The following is a 23394-nucleotide window of genomic DNA, read 5'->3' as shown; positions in this document are numbered from 1 at the left end:
CCTCGTCAAAGAAAATAAAATGGCTAAGTTTATAAAAAGATTTTATAAAAGTAAATTTTATAGAGTTCTACTACATTCAAACCTCTTGTTTATTACTGTTGACGTAACTTCCAAACATTGCATACAATTCCAAACCCATTTTCCTCTTACCATTAAGGAGTCGTTTGAATTGAGAAATATCTTCAACCTATTTCATTTCATCTCATTATTATAATTTTTTTAAATTTTTATACAAAATATAATAAATAATTTAACTTTTTTAAATTTTAAAATAATGATAATATTAAAAAATAATATTCTAATAATATTTTATTCAACTTTTAACTTTTATCTAAAACTACCTCGTATTATCTCACTATCCCAACAGAATCAACCTCCCCAAAACCCAAAATGCTCATTCGAATTCATATTATCTCACTATCATTATAAACCTCTCCAAATGGAATACAGCCAACGGACTCTCTATTTCACTTTACACTCACTCACTAAGCATTATTAAATCGAGATTGCACTAAAAAAAATTATAATGATATTCTATCTTTCTCTGTCTAAATCGTATGTAATGTATCACAAAAAGCATAATCGATGTCACATTTTGACATTTTCCAATGTCACAAGAACCATGGGCTTGCATTCGGAATCTTTCAAGTTTATAAAATGATTTGGTTAGATGCAATATGTTAAATCTTTTTACAATTGAGAGTATCTTTATTGGCTTGGCTAAAATTGAAAGATGGTTAAAATTTAGATAATTTGTACTAAAAACACTCCACATTAGATTGGGCATCTCCAAAATAATTTAAATTTTTACTACGGTGATTGGCTAAATATAGAGAACTACAATTGATTCATCAAATATGGAGAGTGAATGACTAATCCAATGTGAAAATTGAATTTAAATAGAATAGGCAAATGTAAAAAAGTATGATATTGGTTAAATTTTGAAGATGCATTTGGTCAAGCCAATGAGAATGCTCTGAGAAGAACTGTACAATTTGAGGCCTGGTTTGGTTCGGTAGAATATGACATATATCTTATTTAATCATTATAATTTTTTTAAACTTTCATATAAAATATAATAAATAATTTAATTTTTCAAATTTTAAAATAAAAATTATATTATAACAATATTTTATTCAAATTTTAATTTTTATCACATCTTATCTGTATAACCAATGAGGCTTGATTTACTTCAACAAATGGCATCAATTTGTAGTATTATTTTTGTTATATATTTGTGTTAAGCTTTAACTAAAAGCATGTTTGGATATAATTATATAAATAGTGGTGCAATAATTTGAGTCGAGATATTTTATTTAATTTTAAAAAATAGAGAAAATTTAAATAAAAATATTAAAAAGTTAAAAAATTATATTTAAATTTTTATATATTTTAAAATTTGTAAAAATTATATTAATTTTTATTTTTAAATAATGATTAAGTGATAATTAAATGAAAAAATTAAATTTTATTTTTATATTTTAGTAATATTAGATTTGTCTTGCTCATCAAACAAGCCAGTAGTCACCTGTTAATCGAGCACGCCCTGCACCTCTAGATGGGTTTCCATCGTCAAGGAAGGAAGCCCACCCTGTGGCTCCGTTTGTACATATGAGTTCTGTACAAAGAATCTTCCCAGCCCTTTCTATTTAACCAGGAGATACAGTGGATGACAAACAAGTTTGGATTGACGCGTGGTTGATATATAGATATCGGACGGTGGAGAGGTGAGGAGAGCTAGGGCCTGGACTGGAATGGACCCTCCGAGAAATGGTGATCCCTCACAGACACAGTGGAAGTTGAAGTGAGTAATGCTTCCTACTCCCAAGTCCCGACGTCTCTGTCTTCGTTCCTTTGTTTTGGAGTGGTGGTGGACAGAGAGAGAGAGAGAGCGCGCACTCTCCAAGTAAATCGGAGTACACACGCACGGACACACGTACAGAGTTTCAATTTCTCTCTCTCTCTCTCTGCCTCTCGCTTTCCATTTTCCAGCTCATACGCGCCCTCTTCCTTTCTTTCAGCTGCCTTTGCTAACCCGTCAAAAAATACCTCTCTCTCTCTCTCTCTCTCTCTCTCTCTGCTTGCTCAGAGTTCTTCACGAGTTTACTCAGCTTCAAAAGATTTTGAATCCGGTATCAGAAATCGTGTCAGCTTGTTTGTCGTGAGTGAATAAATGGATCCGTCGGCGCTGATTGACGAGGGATCTTTTTCGAACGCCAATGCTGCATCTCAAAACCTTATGGAGATCTGGCAGTTCCCAGCGACTGGCGCGGGGGAATTCGGGGGTGGGTTGGGGCTGAGGAGGATGCAGTTCGGGGATGTTTTGGGTGAGAATCGGGACGCTTCAGCCAATGATCCAATGAGTTTGGACCGGGTACCGAATCATGGCGGTGCGAGGAAGCGGCGTGATTTTGAGAACGATTCCGCCAAGGGCGTCTCCACCAGCAATGACAATGTCGCGGTATTTGCTCAAAATTCATTCACCTTATTCAATATTCATCCACCTTATTCAATATTCATCCTTGTTATTGTTATATTCTTCGTTATATGTTTTTTTTTAGTGAATTAAGTTATAATTCTTGTCATGGTTTCTCTCGATTTAATGCAATACCATAGGAATTGGAGATTGAAACTGAGTATTAGTGGATGCTATAATGCCGGCTCTCTATCGCTCAAGTATTTATTTATTTTATTTTATTTTTTACATTTTTTTCTTTTACTTGTTAATTTAATTAAATGACTATTAATATTTTGATATTTTTTAAAAGTATTAAAAAATACTAAAAACTATGAATAAGAAAAATTTTAAAAATTAAAAAGAACAATTTTGCGCTCCCTCACTCTGGACGGTACCTAGCAGCACTTATTTTATAATCTGCGAGATGAGTTGGGATGATTGCCATGCTTGATTCTATTTGCTAGATTGTGCAGAATGATTGCGGCGGAAAGCGGCTCAAAAGAAGATCAGGAAGTGGGGACGAGAATCCCGATTCAAAAGCTGAAGCAGAACCCAGTTCAGGCAAGCGTGTGGAACAGAATACTCGACCACAGTCAGAGCCGCCCAAGCAAGATTATATCCACGTACGAGCGAGAAGGGGCCAAGCTACCGATAGCCACAGTCTAGCAGAAAGAGTAACTTCCCACTTACAATCCTCTCGATATCTTGTTATTTGACTCTTTGAAGTAATTTTAATGCTGGAAATTTTGATATGATATTTACTTTTTTATTTATTTATTGAAGTTGATCACAAGCTTCTATATCAGTAGTGTTTGATTTACCAATAAATAAATCCGAACATAGTTTTTTTCTTGGATTTATTATGCATCAGCTACTGTTGACTCTCACACTCCGCACCTATAGCTTTTTCACAGAGTATGGGAGTGTTTTTCATAGGATATGAGAGTATTTTTCATAGGACGTGGGGTGTGGATGGTAAATAGTAGCTGATGTGAAGAATTTTTCTATTTTTCTATTGATATAAAAGGACTACTGAACTTTAGATCCAAAAACTTATACTAGCTGTTCTTTAAATTATGTATGATTGTGCTGCAATCATGGTAGAGTTAGTGGTGCAAATTGAGATGGCAGTGGCTTTGCATTGAATGATATTTTATAATTGGAACCATTTGGTGGACAGGCTAGAAGGGAAAAGATAGGCGAGAGGATGACAATTCTACAGGATCTGGTCCCTGGTTGTAACAAGGTATGATGATGCCAATTCTTGAACTTTAATCACCTTCTGGTTGTCCAGTTACCAAAGAAAAAGTTTTTGTAAAGTTTAAACTCCATTTAGTTTATTTCTTTGTATGTTCAACAATAAATAACCTAATCAGTGACACAGTTGAATCTTGCTCCTCTACATTCCACATCAGATAAAAAAAATTCTCCCAAGCTTTAGTCTGAAAATGAGAACCTTTCTGAAGAGACAGATAGATATATACAATGGGTCTGACAATATTTATTGTTGCTCGTGTGATTTTTTTTTAGCATTAAATATTTCAATAAATGTTGTAGATCCAATTTCTTGTACCTATCTGTCTCCCACTTGAGGCTCTCAAGTTAGTCAAACTTGAGGGATTTATGTTCTTCTACATCAGTTGTATTGGTATATTTTACTTTCAGTTCCAACTAGGCTTTTAAATTCAGGTTATTGGCAAGGCACTGGTCCTTGATGAGATAATCAACTATGTCCAGTCCCTACAGCATCAGGTTGAGGTATAAATTCTCTTAATTGATTTAGATTTTTGTGCTATTCTGCTGTTTGTTTAGAATAAGTAATCTTTTTTCAGTTACTAAATCAGAAGTTGAGCATTATAAAGTTTAATGGATTTTGCAGTTCTTGTCAATGAAGCTTGAAGTGGTGAACTCAAGAAGGAACCCCAGTATTGAAGTGTTTCCTTCTCAAAATGCAACTCCAGGCTATACGGATAGATATTCATGAAGCTGGTTTTCTGTATAATGTATGTATATTTGAAAGCAAGCATAGGTAGTAGTGCCTTTCTTATCTCTAACTTGCATATTTTCTCTTTTAAACTCTGATTTACAACTGATTTTGCGCAAAAGAATAAAGCTGTGCATAGATGAGTCATGCACCATACATATATCTGCTTTGAATGGATGTCAATTTTTTTTGGTTTTGCGAATTACTTATGAAATATTGTCTTTCTTTTTTTAAGGAATTTGGTTTTTTTTTTCTAGATTTAATTTAGTGATGCATGCTGATCTTCCAAACAGCTAAATTTAGAAGTTCCTTAATGCAGTAATCTAAGTAAATAGGCTACTTGACAAGCCACTCGAAACTGGTTCGATCAAACTCAAATTCAGCTCGATTCGTCTAGTTAAATGAGTCATTCATGAATACACAATTATGATAAGAGAAAGTCTTGAAATAGGACGGGTGTAAAATTAAGATTTGCACCCTCTAATCAGAGAGATACACGTCAGTAATCTCAAGAGCTATACAGTAGATCCAATAACACTAATGTTACTCTTAGCAAAATCTTTCTCCGCAAAACGCAGCAAACGTCTCTCTCCTCACTCTCATCAAACTCTTTCTCCGCAAAAGCTCTCTCTCTCCTAAACTTGATTCTATGTTAGTCTGTCTCTCCTCAATAGATGAATAATAGATGAATGTTAATGTAAAAAGAAAGAACTATAAGATATTTAACTCTTCAATAAAACAATCTGGGTTTTATTAATGTAAAAATAGAACTTTTTCTTCCACCTTCAAAGCTCCAAGATTGGGTTTGAGATCATCACTAGTAGCAACTCATGGCTGTTTCTAGGTAATATTTACTTATTATCACAGGCTATGATGTTTCTGGGCAACTCATGGTGGATAGAAAGGGGAGAGAGAGAGAGAGACCGAACAGGCTGGACTTTTGAGAGAGACGTTGGCTTCGCCCTATATGAATTTGAGAAGAGAGAGCTCTTGAGAGGGGAGGGGAGATCGAATTTTTGTGGGGGGATACAGATTCACTGCATGCAGCTTCATTTTTCATTTTGTAGAATTCCTACGTGTTTTATTATTATTAGTGGGTGTAAAATAAAGTTGCACACCCGTCCAGCTGCTAGCTACTAGCTGCTCTCTTATGATAAGAGAAGGTCTTGAAACAGGACGGGTGTAAAATTAAGATTTACACCCTCCAATCAGAGAGAGACCATCAGTAATCTCAAGAGCTATACGGTACACCTAATTACACCAATGTTACTCTCAACAAACTCTTTCTCTGCAAAACGCAGCAGAAGTCTCTCTCCTCACTCTCAGCAAACTCTTTCTCCGCAAAAGCTCTCTCTCTCCTAAACCCGATTCTATGTCAGTCTCTCTCTCCTCAATAGATGAATAATAGATGAATGTTAATGTAAAAAAAAAGAAATATGAGATATTTAACTCTTCAATAAAACAATCTAGGTTTTACTGATGGAGCTTTTTCTTCAGTAGTGTTTTTCTAAAAAAAATAGAAAATTTTCTTCTACCTTCAAAGTTCCAAGATTGGGTTTGAGATCGTCACCAGTAGCAACTCATGACTGTTTCTGGGTAATATGGGCAACTCATGGTAAGTAGAAAGGAGAGAGAGAGAGAGACCGAACAAGCTAGACTTTTGAGAGAGAGAGAAAGAGAGGTTGGCTTCTCTCTATATGAATTTGAGGAGATAGAGCTCTTGAGGGAAGAGAGAGAGAGAGAGAGAGAGCTCTTGAGAGCAATGTAGGAGGAAATAGATTGGGAGGGGGACAAAAAGGGAGGGGAGATTGGATTTTTGTGAGGGGATACAGATTCACTGCATGCAGCTTCAATTTTCATTTTGTAGAATTCCTATGTGTTTTATTATTATTAGTGGGTGTAAAATAAAGTTGCACACCCGTCTGGTTGCTAGCCGCTCTCTTATGATAAGTATTAAGCGATACAACTTGTACAAACTCTGCTTGCCTATAAACTTGAATACATTTTTATTTGTTATTTCTTGTAGTATTATTACTATATATATAATGAAAATGTTTTTAATATTTAAAGAGATTGAGAGAAATTATGTTCCTAATACTAAACATGTTACTTAAATTCTTATAAATATAATCATTGATATGTTTATACAAGTTTTATAAAGATATTAGCAAAAAGTCAAAATTGGTTTACCAAGTTTTGTAGATAAAATTATAAGATACAATATATATAATTTATTTGTAAATATAAAATCCAAAATCCAATAGAATAATGATACTCCCACTGATAGTGGTCACCGAGAGTGGCCACCGATTTGTTTTTTTTTTTTTACTTAATGGTTAAGGAAGTATTTTTTAATGAATTTATGTTTTTTTTAAATGTTTAAGAGGGTTTTACCTATCAAGAAAAAAAAAAATATATATATATATATATAGATATTTAATAGTGTTTAAAAAATGTTTGAAAAAAAAACCAAAAAAAAAATATATATATACACATTCGGTGGCCACTCTCGGTTGATGTAGCATCATCCAATTCAATATGATGAAAAGTCCGGGCTCGACTCGTGTTCTAATAAAAAAAGGCAAAACCAATCAAGCTTGACCACCCACTACTACTTGAACTTGGCTTGTTTACACCCCTGCCAACAGCAACCATAGGTTCGGAGGATTGTGCCCCCAATCATAACTTCACATCTTAATTGAGGCCAATGTAAATGTTTAATTAATTATCAGTTACACCCCTTTTAGGTTGGGGTAAGAGAATTCATTTATTTTTAACAAACAGCAGAATAGCATAACAATCTAAGGCAGTTAGAGAATTTATGCCTCAACCTGATGCTGTAGGGATTGGACATAGACCATACAAGGGGTAAGTCTACGAAGGGCTTAATCTAGCAAGGCAAGACTACCCTACAACAAGGAGCACTACGAAGAAAAGAAAAGAGACTAATATGAGGAAGACTTGAACAGTGATAATGGATTCTAAAAACTAAGTTGAATGGATTACAAATAGATATATTGAGCTCAAACGATAAAATGAATTTAGTTTTCGATTTAGTTTATAAATAATCGGTTTCGAAGTTGTGTAGTGCCACAAATAATGACAGAGACTTACCCTTTCTGTCTCCCCTTCTCTTCTTCCCTGGTCACTTCTTCCCCGGTCAATCGTTGAACAAAGGGTTTGAGCAGAGTGTGACACCAACACTAGGTTCTTCCATTGCCAAGAGCATCCTTGGTCATTTCATTGTTACCAACAGAACTAATAAAATGTCCAAAATCAGTTAAAAGGGGTGAAGTGAAAGCATGTAAAGGTCAGAGATACAATCCAAGTACAAAATTTTATGTCATATATTTCGAAGTGGAGAAATCATCACATGCGTACATCTATCTCCAACAGGGTAGATGAACCATTTAGACTGTTCAGTTAATAAATCAAATAGTATGCAGTTTGAATCACTTCCTAAGCATATTTATACTGCCTATTTATATCTACACAACTTAAAGCCACAAAAAAGAAAAGTAATCTGGTAGTCATGTAGCTATATAGAAGACCAAAGGAGGAGAAAGAGTGATATTCTGGAGGAAATTCAGGAAAGAGAGCTCTCCAACAAATGGTCAAAATTATGTAACAGGCTGTGTTGCTCCAAAGGAACTTCCACCCTGGTTAAAGCTGCTCTCACTTGATTGGAAATAAAAAACAATTGCCCATATAACACGCAGGAGCAAGATCACTGCAAACACAGTGCTTCCAAGGTTGCAGACCACCTGAATCAATAATCATCATGTCAGTTGTTAGCTTGTCTCATCTATTACAATGTGTCTGGTTATCAGCTGATTCAGAATGCCAAGACAGTCTGACAAGAGTATTTGTGATGTGGGCCTGCGGCTAAGTCTACAGTTGGAAAATAATCAAATCAAACGGTGCAAGATGGTGTGATATTTGCTCGTACTCTATCATTTGCTTTATACTTTAAATAAGTGGGAAATATCGGCCATTTCATAATGCTTTGAATTTGGATAATACGTTACAAAGTAAAATAGAGAGAGAGAGAGCTCGTTTGCATGATAAAAAAATGTTTCAGCATATCCAATTACCATGACATATAAACGTGGCTTTCAAATCATATGCATGTGGTTTGCTTAATTGAACATCAAACAGTTAATGGGATCTAACTTATCAAATTCAGTGACAACAAAACCATACCTCAAGAAGTGCTTTCACAATAGATAGTGAACCCAAGAGCAGAATGCCATCAACTGCAAAAGATACCTGTATTCCCGGTACAAGGTTAGAAAAGAAATTAGCATATTTGAAACACACACAGCCAAAAAGAACTCGCAATTTACTCCAAAAATTGTGTGTGACAAGAGTCATAATAATTTACTCACAATAACATGCAGAGATAGTGGAGATGATGACGATGTTGATGATAAAGCACCTCTAATTCATAATGACTGCACTTACATAACAATAGGCTCTGTGCTTATGTATAGCATGTTATCCTGGGCTCCTGGCGTATCTGTTTAATGCTATTCTTTGGAAACCCTTCTTCATATGAAGGGGTTTTTACCTCTTTTACTTACTTTGGGGTTGCCTTTTTGGAATCCATTTCCAAAAGAGATGAAACAACAGTTTTAAAGCAAAAAACAATCATTCTCTTACTAAATTTAGCACCAACTACCGAACATTTGGGATCGGCATTCATTTTCTGTCTATTGTTGAGTTACATTCATACCCAAAGGATCTTATTCCACCATCTCATTCTCTAGCTTGCATTTGGGATTAGCATTCTTGACAGGGCCCTCTGAAATCTTGATCACACAGTGTGTTTATGAATATATTAGGTGTTGATATAGTGAACCTGACCCATATCCATGGTGCAGAGTAGCATCACTGGACAACCCAGAGACACACCTCATGTACTTGCTTAATGCATGTCTGATACGCCGCAATGGGAGCAGAAGCTGAGTTCTAATTTCACAGATGGAGGAATAAGCAGCAAAGAACGTGATCCACACATGCATACAACTGTCTCAACCCTCTCGAGAGATCGTGCTATCGCGTGTGTGTGGTTTCCAGAACCCACCCGAAGTGGAGTTTTATCCAATATATTATTCTCAAGTGATTGACCTGGGACCTATCAATGTCATAATGTATTTAACATTCCCTTTATATGCTCGGTTGCTCACCCAACACTCAATAGTCCTCTTCTTCATGTATCAATTTATGCACAAAATCTACCTTCCGATCAATGCATCAAAGACTACCAGCAGACATCACGAAAATGAGAGAAAGTTTTCAAAGATTATTCACTACTGATCAGTTTGTTCCTTTAAAATGTCACCTACGTCAAACAGACCCAACACCCAAAGGTCCCAAACTCAATTCCAGTGGATTCTTCAAAAAAAAAAAAAAAAGCAGTTCCAAGCCAGCATAATTGATTTCTTTCATGCAATCGTTAAGGAAGGAGAAATAATTACCAGCTGGGGAGGTATTATGGCTGGCAAAACGGAGCGGGAGGCCTTCTTGGCACGCTTGGAGACCTTTTTCAACATGCTTTGCAAGAACCTGACTAACAAATCAAGGCTGCTCTCTGTATCTTCCTCGTCGCTCTCCTCCTCGGCCACATCATCGATTTCGAAGAAAGCTTCATCAATCTCATCTGCTTCTGGGCCGATTGAACTGTTCAACTGAGAACATACATCATCCATCCTATGGTCAAATACTGTCTCCAAGTTCTAACTTTGCGTCCGTGCCTCAGTGCGTGCGTGCGTGGGTGCGTGGGTGTGTGTGTGTGTGTGTGTGTGAGAGAGACAGAGAGAGAGAGAGAGAGAGACCTTGCTGTGACAAATGCTGATTATGGGCTTTATGCGAGGGGTGCGGTGGTGTAGATAAAGAGTTTGGTGAGGGAATGAGAAATTTGCAGAAGGTGAGAACGAGGAGTGGAGGGTCGTGAGGTCAATCAATGGGGATAACGTTGCTGCTGCTCCCGCCGCCATTATTGCCCGGTTCGAGATATTACAAGCAGCAGCATTGCGATACTTGGGCTGGGATTTAGGGACGCATCTATTCCCTGATTCATTATTTGGGGCCCACGTAGTTGTTTGAAACAATGTCTGTCCTCCAGTTTTTTAGGCTCAAACCTGATCTCCAACAAGCCCAACTCTGAGTTTGAGATACGAGTAGACAGAAATAGTGTAAAAAAATAGAAAAATCGGTTAAGATTGCGTTTGAATAGTGAGATATTTTTACATATTTTGTAAATAATAGTAAAAAAAAATAATAATAATAAATAAATAAATAATAAAATAATAAAATAATAAATAGTAATGAGGTATTCTCAATACCTAAACTAGGTTTGGACAAGATCGGACCGAATTGGTTGATTTGATACGGTTTGTAAGTGGTTTGGTACGGTACGGTACAAGTTCTTAAGAACCAAAATCGATTTTAAACCGGTACGATACATGTTTTCATATTTTAAAAATCAGTTTAAACCGAACCGGACCAATGTATATATTTATAATTTTTTATATTATATTATGTATAATATGTTAAATTGTTAATTAATATAACATGAAATTATAATCTTATTATTCAAGTCTATTAATTTTATAACATAAAATTAATATAACATATTATATAACATAAAATTAATCTTTCAATTTTTAATATAAGATTTGATATAACATATAAATTTTAATCTCATAATATAAAATTAATATAATAAAAATTTTTAATCTTAAACATAAACATTAATATTAAGTTATTAATATAAACTTACTTTTGATATATATATATATTCTTTTTATAAATATATTTTTACACATTTGATCATATATACTCGTATAAAAAGTCTAGAACTTATATAGACTATAGTTAAATTCAATACTATATTAGTGTGTTAATTATTATAAAATAATGTACTTATACTATAATATAAATAGACTAATAGTTTAGCATATGTAAATATCATATTATTACTAACATAAATAATATGTAAAATCGGAAAAACTGGACCGGACCGAATCGAAACCGAAAAAATTGGAAGTTTCTGTTTCGATAGTGAAATAGTCCGCTATCAAAGTTAAAAGAGGGTTAGAATATAATTTTTTAATATTATTATTATTTTAGGATTTAAAAAGTTGAATTATTTTTTGTATTTTGTTTGAAAGTTTAGATAAATTGTAATAATTAGGTAATGATTAGATGAAAATTTTAAAATTTTGAAATTAAAGAATATTTATATTTAAATGGTGTTTGAATATTGAAATAAGATGAGATGACATGTGATGAGATGGTTTGAAAGGTTTGTAAAACCAAACTAGACCTAAGTCTATAATTTAGACAACTTTTTTTTAGAAAAATTAATACCTGGTTTAGTTTCACAAACCTTTCAAACCATTTCATTTAATTTCATCTTATCTCATCTCAACGTCCAAACACTATTTAAATACAAACATTTTTCAATTTCAAATTTTTAATATTTTCATCTAATTATTACCTAATTATTACAAATTTTTCAAACTTTCAAACAAAATACAAAAAATAATTTAACTTTTTCAAATTTCAAAATAAAAATTATATTAAAAAATTATATTCTAACTCTCCTTTAATTTTATAATTTTTTTATTCAACTTTTTTTTCTCTCATTTCCTAAAATCTCGTAAAAATCTTAATTCAAATTATTTAATTACTATTTACAAATTTCTTTTCAATCTCACCTATACAACCAAACGAGGTATATAAGTTTTCACAGTGAGTTGTTTTGCCATTGAAAAAGTGTGGTCTAATCACATGAAATAATAATAAATATTATTCAATATAGTCTATATCTATTTCACTTTAAAATAATTCAGATAAAAACATTAAAAAAAAAAAACTATTTGCCCGAAAGGATTGTTTGGCTATTAAAAAGTTGAGGTGATCTACCTTATATTTGATGAAAATATTTTGCTACTAAAGCAATAATCATCTCTCTAAATCATTTGTCTTTAAATCACGCCTTTATCTCTATAAAGTCATTTCTTTCAAATCCAAAATTTTTTGTATATTTTTTTCTTCTCTGAGATGGAAAATGTCCAAATTGATCTCTAACAGTGGACAAGCGTGCCTTAAGAACCACCAAAAGTGGCCCATGCGCCCCATGCGCCCCATGCTTTGCACATCACTAGACTTCCAAATATACATGCGTCACTCCATCCGATTCTCAGGTCTTAGACCTTCAAGATCTAATCATCTATGCCGCCCCTCCATAGCTTGCTTGTGCGGTCCCATGCATTAGTACAAACTTGCATGCTTCTAAAAAACATGCGAAGTTGTAATCAAGTTGACTCTTTATTCACGCCTATCTTACACATTTCCCTAAAACTTCGAATCAACATATTCCTCTATCCAAGTTTGTAGAGTAGGAGATGGATACTTTCTTCAATTGCAAAAATAGATCCAAAACTGGTATAATCCCATCTATGGTAACCTTTCATGGTTTTAGTAAAAATCTTGGACAGACCGCTTGACGATTGTCAACAAAAATAAATTTATGTTTGGTCTTCTCTTAGACCATATTACGTCTATAGGACAAGAAAACATGAGATTTTAACTATTCCGCTTCTCTTAATTTTGTCTTCCTATATTTTGTACACTTTTATGACTGTTTAACACCTAGATTTGAAAATCTTGAGCGATTACAGAGGTCCCAACTATAGTTCGAAGGGATTTAATCCCCTCCTCTTTTTTAACTAGTCCACTGGACCGCCTTTATGGGCCTAATCCCAAGTTTGGACCAACAGGCCCTAAACTAATGACTCGGCCTATTGAGAAGATATGACGATAACTTCTCCTGTATTTAAAATATGACATCACTAACAAACAACCCCAACTATCAAAGATAACACTGAAAGGCAAGGGAAATTCTAATAACAATCTCATCACTTGAATTCAAATGAAAGATCAAGCGGTTACCACACCTAAGAAAGGGCCACTGCGGATTCTATTTATACCCACCTAGGTACAATAATCAAGTTAAGTTTTTCCTCCTAAAGGATCCCGATTATCTTCACTAACTTCAGCATCGGAGGTTCACGCCACGCCAAGTCTCTTTTCTCTGTGCCTGCAAGGAATGGTGTGAACGGCTGTGTGAAACACGTTTATAACAGTTCGTGCCATCTGTGAGATCTTCTTTCCTACAACCAACGTGCTTTTCACATACCCGCCACCACTCGATCTCAAAAAACTAGGGACCAAGGGGCATCGTCTAGAAACATGGAGGGAATAATTGTAGAGATGGAGGAAATCATGAAAAAGCTCACCACTAAAGTGGATACACACCGAAAGGAAAACGAGGCTCTCAAAGCAAGGAACAGACCGTTAGGAGGAGATGCAGTGCCTAGCCAGGCCGATAGGGTCGAGGTGGAAGCACAGAGTACAGGTAGGGCTCCCCACGAAAGTGAGGAAGCAAAGAAGATGCATCACGACCTATGTAGCTTAATGGATAAGTATGAAGAAATGGAAAAGAAGATAAGGTCTTCTCCCTCAATTAATCAGTTACTCACCAGCACGAACTTGCCATATAGTAGTGCGTAGATCATGGCAATGCCACTCCTGCCAAAATTCAAAATTTTGACGATAGAGATGTACGACAGGTCGAAGGACTCCATGGAGCACCTAGAAATCTTCAAAGCCCACAAGACACTCCATGGGTTCCTCGGAGAAATTGCATGATGGGCCTTCCCTCTAACCCTGAAAGGAATGGCCCGGAGGTGGTTTGGAGCACTATAGTGGGGATCCATCGACAGTTTTGAAGAATTGGGTTGGTAGTTTTTAACACAGTTTATGGCGAGTTTCAGAAGAAAAAGGCCCGCAGCATACCTCCTTACTGTAAAGTAAAAGGAAGACGAAAGCTTAAAAGCATATCTGGCACAGTTCAATTAGGAAAGGATGACAACTGACAACCAAGACGAGAAGATCAAGTTGGTTGCTTTGCTTGGGGGAATCTGGCCAAGAAGCCCCTTCATGGCTGAACTAGCAAGGAAAACCCTTTACACACTGCGAGAATTCATGGACAGGGCTGACAATTTCGTCAACGTCGAAGATACGTTGCTGACCTTAATGACACCAACGAGATCGGAAATGGAACAACAGAAGGAGCATGCAAGGAAATGGGGATCAAATAGAGACTGGGAAGGAGATTCGAAGGCGAGGAGAGGCCAACATGAGGATAGGCGAGAAACGACGGTTCATGTGGGGCACCATAGTGGTCCTCATGTGCACTACTCCAGCATGCACGTCCAAGACAAAGCATGAGAAACTCAACGAGGTGAAGAGCAAGGCCACCAAACCCAGAAGTTATGTACTTACCACAACACGAGTGTACACAAAACGAAAGACTACCATGCATTAAAATTGAAAATTGAAGAAATGAGAGACAGTGACGAGCTTGGACGCATAGTCACTCGAAATACCACGATGCCCTGGCTACAGGAGGCAAGGACAGGAACGCAGACACCAATAGAATGTAATCCCAAGGAGAGGAGGCGAATGCTCACCAAGAAAAGGGAGGAGGTCCAAGAACCACGGGACCGACCCCTTAGAAAGAACATAGACCGAAGAAACCAACCATTGGGTGAGATACACATGATCACCAGAGGATATGCTGGGGGAGATCCCACCTCCTCTAGGCGAAGAGCATATGCTCAGCGGGTGAGATACGAAGAAATCTATAGTGTAGGAAGGCCAATGAAACAAACTTGGGTGCAGCTTTCACCCACTATTTCCTTCAGTGATGACGATTGCAGAGAGGTAGCTTACCCACATGACAACACACTAGTTGTGATGATGCTCGTGGCAAATTATACTATCCAAAGAATACTAATTGATAATGGAAGTTTAGCAGACGTCCTATTCTAGGATGCGTTTGAGAAGATGAGAATAAGCCTGGATCAACTACGTCCAACACCAACCATCTTGAAGCGGTTCACTAGGGAGACAGTGCAACCCATGAGGTCTATAGCCTTGTCAATATCAGTAAGGACAGACCCACATATCACCACCACCATGACGGATTTTCTTGTTGTAAGGACACGTTCAACATACAACGCCATCATTGGCCAGCCCATGCTAAAAGCCCTGAGGGCGATCACCTCCACCTACCATTTGAAGATGAAGTTTTCCACCAAAACGGGGATAGGAGATATTCGTGGTAGGGCTGAGCTCCGACTCCGACGGAGTCGGATTTGAGATTTCCGAACTCCAACTTCAACAGAAGTTGGAGGAAAATTTTTATTCCGACTCCAACTACGATCGGAGGTCGGAGCTTCGAACAGAGGTCAGAACTCCGACCATTTATTGGGCTAAATAAATGCCTTTTTTCGACTTTTGGGCTCACCAAAGCCCAAATCCGAACCTATAAAAAAATACTGAAAAAAAAAACTTAAATACAATAGTTTAAAAACTAAATAACATGTATGATGTAGCCATAAGTTATTACAATCTCATTTATAACAACATTGACTTAACCTTTAAAGATAACTGCATAAATATTAAACATGGATTTTACTCAAATCTTAATGGTCCATTGGTCATGCCTGAAATGAAGATAGAAAGTTGCAATCAATAAATGAAAAAAACTTGTAATAAAAATTTAACACGGTAAAATTACAATTTGATTCTTATTAAGAAAGGGAGTTCTCCATAGTCCATAGTCTCTTAACTCCATCCCAACTCTCAAGGGGTATTCGTCTCAGACTCTCAGTCATCGGCAATTATGTTAGGGTTCATAATTAGGTTTATAAAATTATAAAAAGTAGAAGTTAGAAACACTAAAAATAATTAAATAATTATTTAAAAGCATAAAAAGTTACCCGATTCAAACCTATAGCTCTTGGCATCAACGCCAACGATATCTAGTCCCATGGGCATTTCACTTATCTAATTCTGTGTGCAAACGAGGGCCTCCATGGTTGACGGTGACGATGAACTCCGATAAGCATCCAACACGCGACTTCCAGTGCTAAACACCAACTCTGAGACAACCGTAGTGACATGAATGTCTAGCACATCTCGAGTTATACGGGAAATGACTGGATACTTGGTAGAATTAACCTTCCATTAAGTTAATAACTTAAATACACCACTAGGTGCATTGACAGCTTCCATAAAATGTCGTTTAACCTCAGATGTACACTGCATAATATTATTCATTGCAATGAGTTGATGATACTACTGTATAATACGATGGTCTGTAACCCCTACGGATGGGTCAGTATCATCTAAGGAAGCTGTTGACACCGTCGGCCTCGAATGTGAGGAGCTACCAGTTGCGGATGAAGGTTGACAACTATTGCTGTAGTGACTATATAGGTCATCAATATCACTTTTTAGCACTCTAATAAACTCTGCAGCCTTCACTGCCCCGAGGACGAAATTTATCCAAAATTCTATAACAACCTACTTATATCGAGGGTCAAGGATCACAACTACAAATAATAATCTATTTATTTTCTCAATATTTTTCCAATATTTATCATATTTGGTCTTCATCCTCGTAGCCATAGCAGATAATAATCCTCTAGTGTCAACACAACTATTTTACAAGTGGAAGTGAAGCTCGGAGAGCTCGCTGAAGTACAAGTTCGTAGTCGTATATTTAGATCCAGATATCTGCATGGTTATGTCATAAAAATTTTTAAAAAATTGAACAAAGTACCTCATATTAGTCCAATCATGTGCGTCCGGCACATTAAGACCCATATCCTGCTGGCTCCAACAAAGCATATCGCAGGCCCCCATCCTCAACCTCCATCCACTCGAATGTTCTTTGGTACTTGTATACCACATCCAACATCATATATGTAGAGTTTCATCGAACCGGAACGTCCAAGCACAACATACTAGAACATCCAATCTAAAGATCTTTTGTTATTGCCTTAAACTTGGCAAGCCTTTGGGAGAAACTCCTCACATATTGCACAATGTTGTGGACTCGGGTAATAGAATCATCAGCCTCTTTTAACCCCTCAACAATTATGAGGTTAATAATATGAGCACAACATCGAACATGAATAAACTCCGTGGGCCCGAATGACATCATCTTTCACCGTCGTGTTCCACTTAAACCAATCAATTGTTGTTTCATTGGCACTGGCATTGTCAAATGTAATATAAAACACTTTTCGAATTCTCCAGTCTTTTATACAATCATCCATCTTAACCCTAATGGATGCACCTTTATGATCTACAATTTTTTGAAACCAATAATTCTTTATGCAAAATCTACTCACTATCAATGTAGTGTGCTGTCATACACATGTAGCAGACGTTCTGTATAGAAATCCATGTGTCAGTCGTAAATGACACTCTCGTCAGTGGTAATAAACATCTTCCCCATCTCCGTCTTGTTATTCGCATGTCTCTTCATACAATCTCACACCACCGTATACCGTGATGAAATAGGAAATTGTGGCTCAACAAAGTTTAGAAACTTTCGAAAGCCTCTTTTGTCGACTATGGTAAAGGGCATCTCATCAGTAATTATCATCTCTGCAAACATGTCCCTCAACATCTTCTCACTGTATTGAGAGATGACCAATTTCTTAGCCTATGTACTATCAATGGCCGTAAAAGTCTCGTAACTGAGGTTGGCCTGATCAGTGGCCGTCAATTCTTTCGCGATCTTATATGGTTGGCAACCATTTAGATGTGTTATTAACACACTGATGCCTTGCTTCTTCGAATGACTTCCACAAAGTTGTCCACAGTGGTGCTAGCGGGTTCGCAATATCACCAGGAATTTTGGTGAAATGCTCCCATGTTTACGACCTTTTTTTAGAAGACTGTAGTGGTTGATCGTGCTCAATGGATATTTCCTCCTTTTCGTTGAACATATCCTCATCCTCTATATCTATTGAGAGTAGGAGTCGACTACTCGCACAAGATGTAGCTGTCCTAGATGTGGGTTTAGAGATAAAAGTACCCACTAGTGTAGGAGCTGTAGCATTGGCATCCGCCACATCCCCTTGTGGACGATCGTCTCCACTAGATCTAAGATCCATATCACAATCAAATAAGCTGAAAAAATAAATTATAAGTAAAAAATTAGTTTAAAAAATAATTAGGCTATATTAAAAGGCATCAGCTCATTTAAGATGAAGAAAAATAAATTAGAAGATAAACATAAACAAACATACATGAAAAGAGACATCAATTCATTAAAATGCATTAACTCATTTAAGATGGAGTATCTTGTGACCACTGAAATGAATCATAACTCATGTTCGCTGCCTAATATGCATGATATTTTCCTTCATATATTATTACTTCATGATCACCTCTCACATGACCCCCTAAGGGCATTCACTAGCACTCAATAATTTATATACAAAAATGAGTCAAAGATGCATGCATGGACTTTTTTTATTTATCCTTCTCTTTTTTTTTATAAGCAATTGTTTGAATACCTAAGATCTTAGGAATCTGGATTCTAGTTTGCTGGGTCTATAGTCTTTTTTTTTATCCCTCTCTTTCAAAACAATGGCAATTTTTTGGAGAAAATGCTATGGAAAACAAGTCTCTTAAAATAGAAAAATTAATTGCGAAAGAACAAATCAAGTCTCGATTTGTTCCTTTCTGTAACTTCATATTGAAATGCTAACATCTTGCTGGACTTGGTTTTTATTTCTTCTAAATTTATTGGAGAGTGATATCCAAATGAAGAAATTTATTGGGGTAAAAAAAATGTATAAGCAGCATACGAAATTAATTTGAATTTATATCTTAGACAACATAAGCATCTGTATACTCAGGGTGGAACTAAACTTAATTTTACAAAAAAAAAAAAAAAGACTCACAGGACGTAGACCATTTAATATGTAATACACATATCTTTTATTAAAGACATGTTAATCATTTTAGGAGCATTATCCAATTTTTCCAAGGGTGATTTGAGATAGAAGAATTCTGCAACAACTATGTCTTCCCTTTCCATAACTACCCTCTAAGTTTTGCTTAGAAGACTACTGAAGGATGGTTACTCTGACCTACTCCTATGCTTTTCTTCTGGATGAATCAACATATAGCTTCGATTTTAGGTTGAGTTATGAGAATGCTAGTTGAGGAGAACCATTTACTTCAATGAAAAATGTTTTTTATTTTACTCTTGTTTGGTTTCGCCTTTGCAATTGATCTATTTTTTAGCCTTTGAAATTTGGATAGAAAATAATCTCAGAAATATTGTGTTTGTAAGAGCGCACACATGCTTTTCTTGACCATCACTTGGATAATTAAATTTAAGTAAATAAAATATATATTAAGAATTTTAATTATATTAGTTTATTAGTTTACTATTCTACAAGTTATATTACTAAATTTGTTTTGTTGGGTCATGTGGTTTTGATTTTTGAAGCAGTAGCATCTCTTACACATTTTATCAAACACATTGCATGCATACTGGTTTGCACAGTCTGTTGCCATCAACCATATTCAATTTTTGCTACATTTCCTTACTACAACACAACTTTACAAGAATCACAACAATTAATCTCAAAACAATAAATTCTAGGCAACCCAACAACATGGAAAAAAAGAAAACATAAAATTAAATTTCCTTGATTTAATTTTAGGGCTCGTGATCAGACAACTTACCAGAGGCTACGGAGGCTGGCTTGAAAGGTGAAGGGGAACAGAGTGTTGCGCACCACGGAGGCGCAAAGAGGAACGGCAGCAACAGAGAGGGAACGAGGCAGCAAGACGCAGAGATCCGAGAGGTTCGGAGAAAAAAGAGAAGGAATAAGGAAGAATGAAGAAGGGAAGGGGGTCATGCGTTTTGAACCCCTCGTGTGATGAAATGACGTTATTCCACATTATGTGGAACGACGCCGTTTAATATTTTTTAAAATCCAGATGTAAAACGACGTTGTTTTACATCTGGATTTTTTAAAAAAAAAAAATCAGAGTCGGAGTTCAGAGCTCCTTGCTAGAAGACACCATAAAGATCGGGACTAGGATGAAGAATGAAGAAAGGCGACAGCTGAAGCAGCTCCTCATCAAACATAGGGATGTCTTCGTATGGAGTCACAAAGACATACCCAAAATTGATGAAAAGGTTATAGAACATCAGCTAAATGTCAACCTTAGGGCATGGCCAATCAAGCAGAATAAAAGGAGTTTCAGCTCCGAGAAATACAAGGCGATTGTAAAAGAAGTAGACCGATTATTGGCAACAGGATTCATCAGAGAAACCCAGTATCTCAAGTGGCGTTCGAATGTGGTGCTAGTGAAGAAATCTAACAAGAAATGGTGAATGTGTGTATATTTTACAGACCTTAATAAAACTTGCCCAAAAGATAGATTTCCCCTCCCACAGATAGATTTAATCATTGATGCCACTGTAGGACATAAGATATTAAGTTTTATGGGCATTTACTTCGGGTACAATTAAATCTAGATGAACCAAGACGACCAAAAAAAGACAGCTTTCATAACAGATTGAGGATTATACTGCTATAAAGTCATCATGCATTTCTATCTAAAAAACAAGGGAGCAACGTACCAAAGGTTGGTAAACAAGATGTTCAAACAACAAATAGGCTGAAACATGAAAGTTTACGTAGATGACCTGTTGGTGAAAAGCATGGAGTTTGAGCAACATGTGAAGGACCTAAGAGAAGCATTCAGAGTATTGCACTAGTAATACTCATCCTCCATTACTCAGCCAAACCAAGCATGGGGAGCCTTTGATGCTATATCTAGCTGCGACCCCAAACACCGTATCCACAGTATTAGTGAGAAAGGAAAAAAATGAGCAAAAGCCTGTGTATTACATAAGCAAAGCCCTAAAGGGGTTGAAGCTCGATATCCAAAGATAGAAATGATTGCCTTCACAATTGTAACGGTCGCATGCCAACTACGATCCTACTTTCAAGCACATACCATAAGAATCATTAGAGCGACACCCGTGCGGAAAGTGTTACAACGACCAGACACCTCAGGCCGATTAGTCAAATGGTTGATCAAACTAAGTGAGTTCGACATCAGTTACATCCCCAGGATTGCCATAAAGGGACAAATCTTGGCTGATTTTGTGGCAGAGTTCATGAATTTTTAGGAGGAGGTACCAGAAGCTGCTAATTGAAAACCATGGCAAGTATATGTTGACGGTTCATCTTGTCGAACACTGGACGGTTCATCTTAATGGTTCATCTTTGCGGGGTAGCTGGAAAGGATTTAATCCCCTCCTCTTTTTTGACTAGCCCACTGGACCACCTTTGTGGGCCTACCAAGTCTAGACCAACAGGCCTTGAGCTAATTACTCAGCCTACTGAAGAGATATGACGATAACTTCTCCTGCATTTAAAATAAGCCATCACTAACAAACAACCCCAATTATCAAAGATAACACCAAAAAGTAAGGAAAATTCAAACAACAATCCCATCACTTGAATTCAAATGAAAGATCAAGCGATTATCACACCTAAGAAACGGCCACTGTGTATTCTATTTATACCCACCCATGTACGATAAGTTTTTTCTCCTAAATGATCATCTTTACTGACTTGACATCAGAAGCGTTTCACGTTACGCCAGACCTTTTTTCTCTTTGGTTGCAGGGAATCGTGTAGCAGCTGTGTGAAACACGTCCATAACAATAGTACTTTGAATTATTATTATTATTATAATGAAAGCATTTGTTTATAAAAGAATAATTTGCTAATTTGTAGATGATTGGGTGGTTGTATAGTTGTTCTTGTTTTTTTTTTCCTGATCCTTGTTTGTTTCTTTTGTTTGGTGTATTGAGATCTGTACCGAATGAGCTGGTGATAGATTAATTTTTGTTAAAACAAAAAAGACCAACTCGACTAAGTAATCATAAATGATACTCTCTTTCACTTTCACAAAATTTTTTAACTCATCTCATCTTATCTAATCATTACAACTTTTTTAAGTTCTCACACAAAATAAAATAAATAATTTAATTTTTTCAAATTTCAAAATAAACAAAATAAAAAATATTTTTTTTAAATAATATTTTATTCAACTTTTAATTTTTATCTTAACTCATTTCATTTCATCTACGAAAACAAACGAGACTAGTATTATCATCCGAGACCTTTTTCATTTTCAGGGCCTCTATATCTCTGTTCATAAACAAAAAAAGGAATACAGATATTGAGTAAATAATCTTCTTTTTTAGATATATTAGGATAAAAACGTTCAACCTATTTTAATTAGATTATCAATTGATCTACAAATTAAAAATCTCTCTCTTTTTGGCATAGATTGGTGGAATCCCATCGTCAATATCTTCAAGTTATATTTGAAAAATGAATAAGAAGATTGTGTATAAAAGTAAAAACTCATGCCCTTTTTTCATTTTGTAGAAATTCATTTTGGATCCAATTTTTTTCTTGAATATTTTTGGGAGTAATCTTGTTCTCTCTTTTAAGAAGAGTGGAAACTTTCAATTTAGACTCATAGACAGTTGATGATAGAAACTTAAAAATAATCACCAATGATGAATTATTGTGGTTGGTTATGTCAATAAAATATGGTAATTAAAAAATACTTAAACTTTAACTAAATTATCTCTCTCTCTTTATATATATATATATATATATATATATATATATGAGCGAGCGGTGCTACTCTGCCTCTTGAGTAGCATCGCTCCATTTGATCACTAGGTCAAATTGGTATATTTATTTTTTCAATTTTTGTATCCATATTTTTTTATCATTTTAAAATATTTTTAAAAATATAAAAATATATCAATACACTAATAGTCATTTCATTAACTATTAAGTAAAAAAAAAAATTAAAACACATGAAGTGTCAAAATGAGGGGGCAGATTGGGTGGGCAAAGTAGCATTTTTCTATATATATATATATATATATATATATATATATATAGTAATGCTACTATGCTCCCTAATTTATACTATTCACTTTACTAGTTGATGT

The 23394-nt window shown here is 35.6% G+C and overlaps 2 protein-coding genes across 4 annotated transcripts; one reads left to right on the top strand and one right to left on the bottom strand.

The window, feature by feature from the left end:
• The first annotated feature begins 1579 nt into the window (after positions 1-1579).
• LOC108989775 (transcription factor bHLH79-like) lies at positions 1580-4600 on the top strand. 3 transcript variants are annotated; one of them, XM_035686305.1, is made up of 6 exons: positions 1580-1936; positions 2090-2461; positions 2923-3132; positions 3639-3704; positions 4148-4216; positions 4338-4600. In XM_035686305.1, exons 2-6 carry the CDS (start codon positions 2174-2176, stop codon positions 4440-4442), a joined length of 738 nt encoding a protein of 245 aa, XP_035542198.1. In that variant the 5' UTR covers positions 1580-1936; positions 2090-2173; the 3' UTR covers positions 4443-4600. The 3 variants fall into 3 exon arrangements, with proteins under 3 accessions (XP_035542198.1, XP_018819055.1, XP_018819056.1); XM_018963510.2 differs by having other exon boundaries at positions 1580-2461; XM_018963511.2 differs by having other exon boundaries at positions 1583-2461; positions 2932-3132.
• A 3160-nt stretch (positions 4601-7760) lies between these two features.
• On the bottom strand, positions 7761-10482 carry LOC108989845 (protein SHORT HYPOCOTYL IN WHITE LIGHT 1). The gene is made up of 4 exons (XM_018963605.2): positions 10280-10482; positions 9923-10132; positions 8646-8711; positions 7761-8206 (listed from the first exon to the last, which is right to left on the bottom strand). The coding sequence occupies exons 1-4, from the start codon at positions 10439-10441 to the stop codon at positions 8063-8065; spliced, it is 582 nt and encodes a 193-aa protein (XP_018819150.1). The 5' UTR covers positions 10442-10482; the 3' UTR covers positions 7761-8062.
• Between the last annotated feature and the right edge of the window lie 12912 nt (positions 10483-23394).

The sequence above is a fragment of the Juglans regia genome, chromosome 16 (genome assembly GCF_001411555.2).
Source record: "Juglans regia cultivar Chandler chromosome 16, Walnut 2.0, whole genome shotgun sequence".
Classification (NCBI taxonomy): Eukaryota; Viridiplantae; Streptophyta; class Magnoliopsida; order Fagales; family Juglandaceae; genus Juglans; species Juglans regia.
The sequence above is the reverse complement of the archived record's forward strand: the minus strand, read 5'-3'. Positions and strand labels throughout refer to the sequence as shown.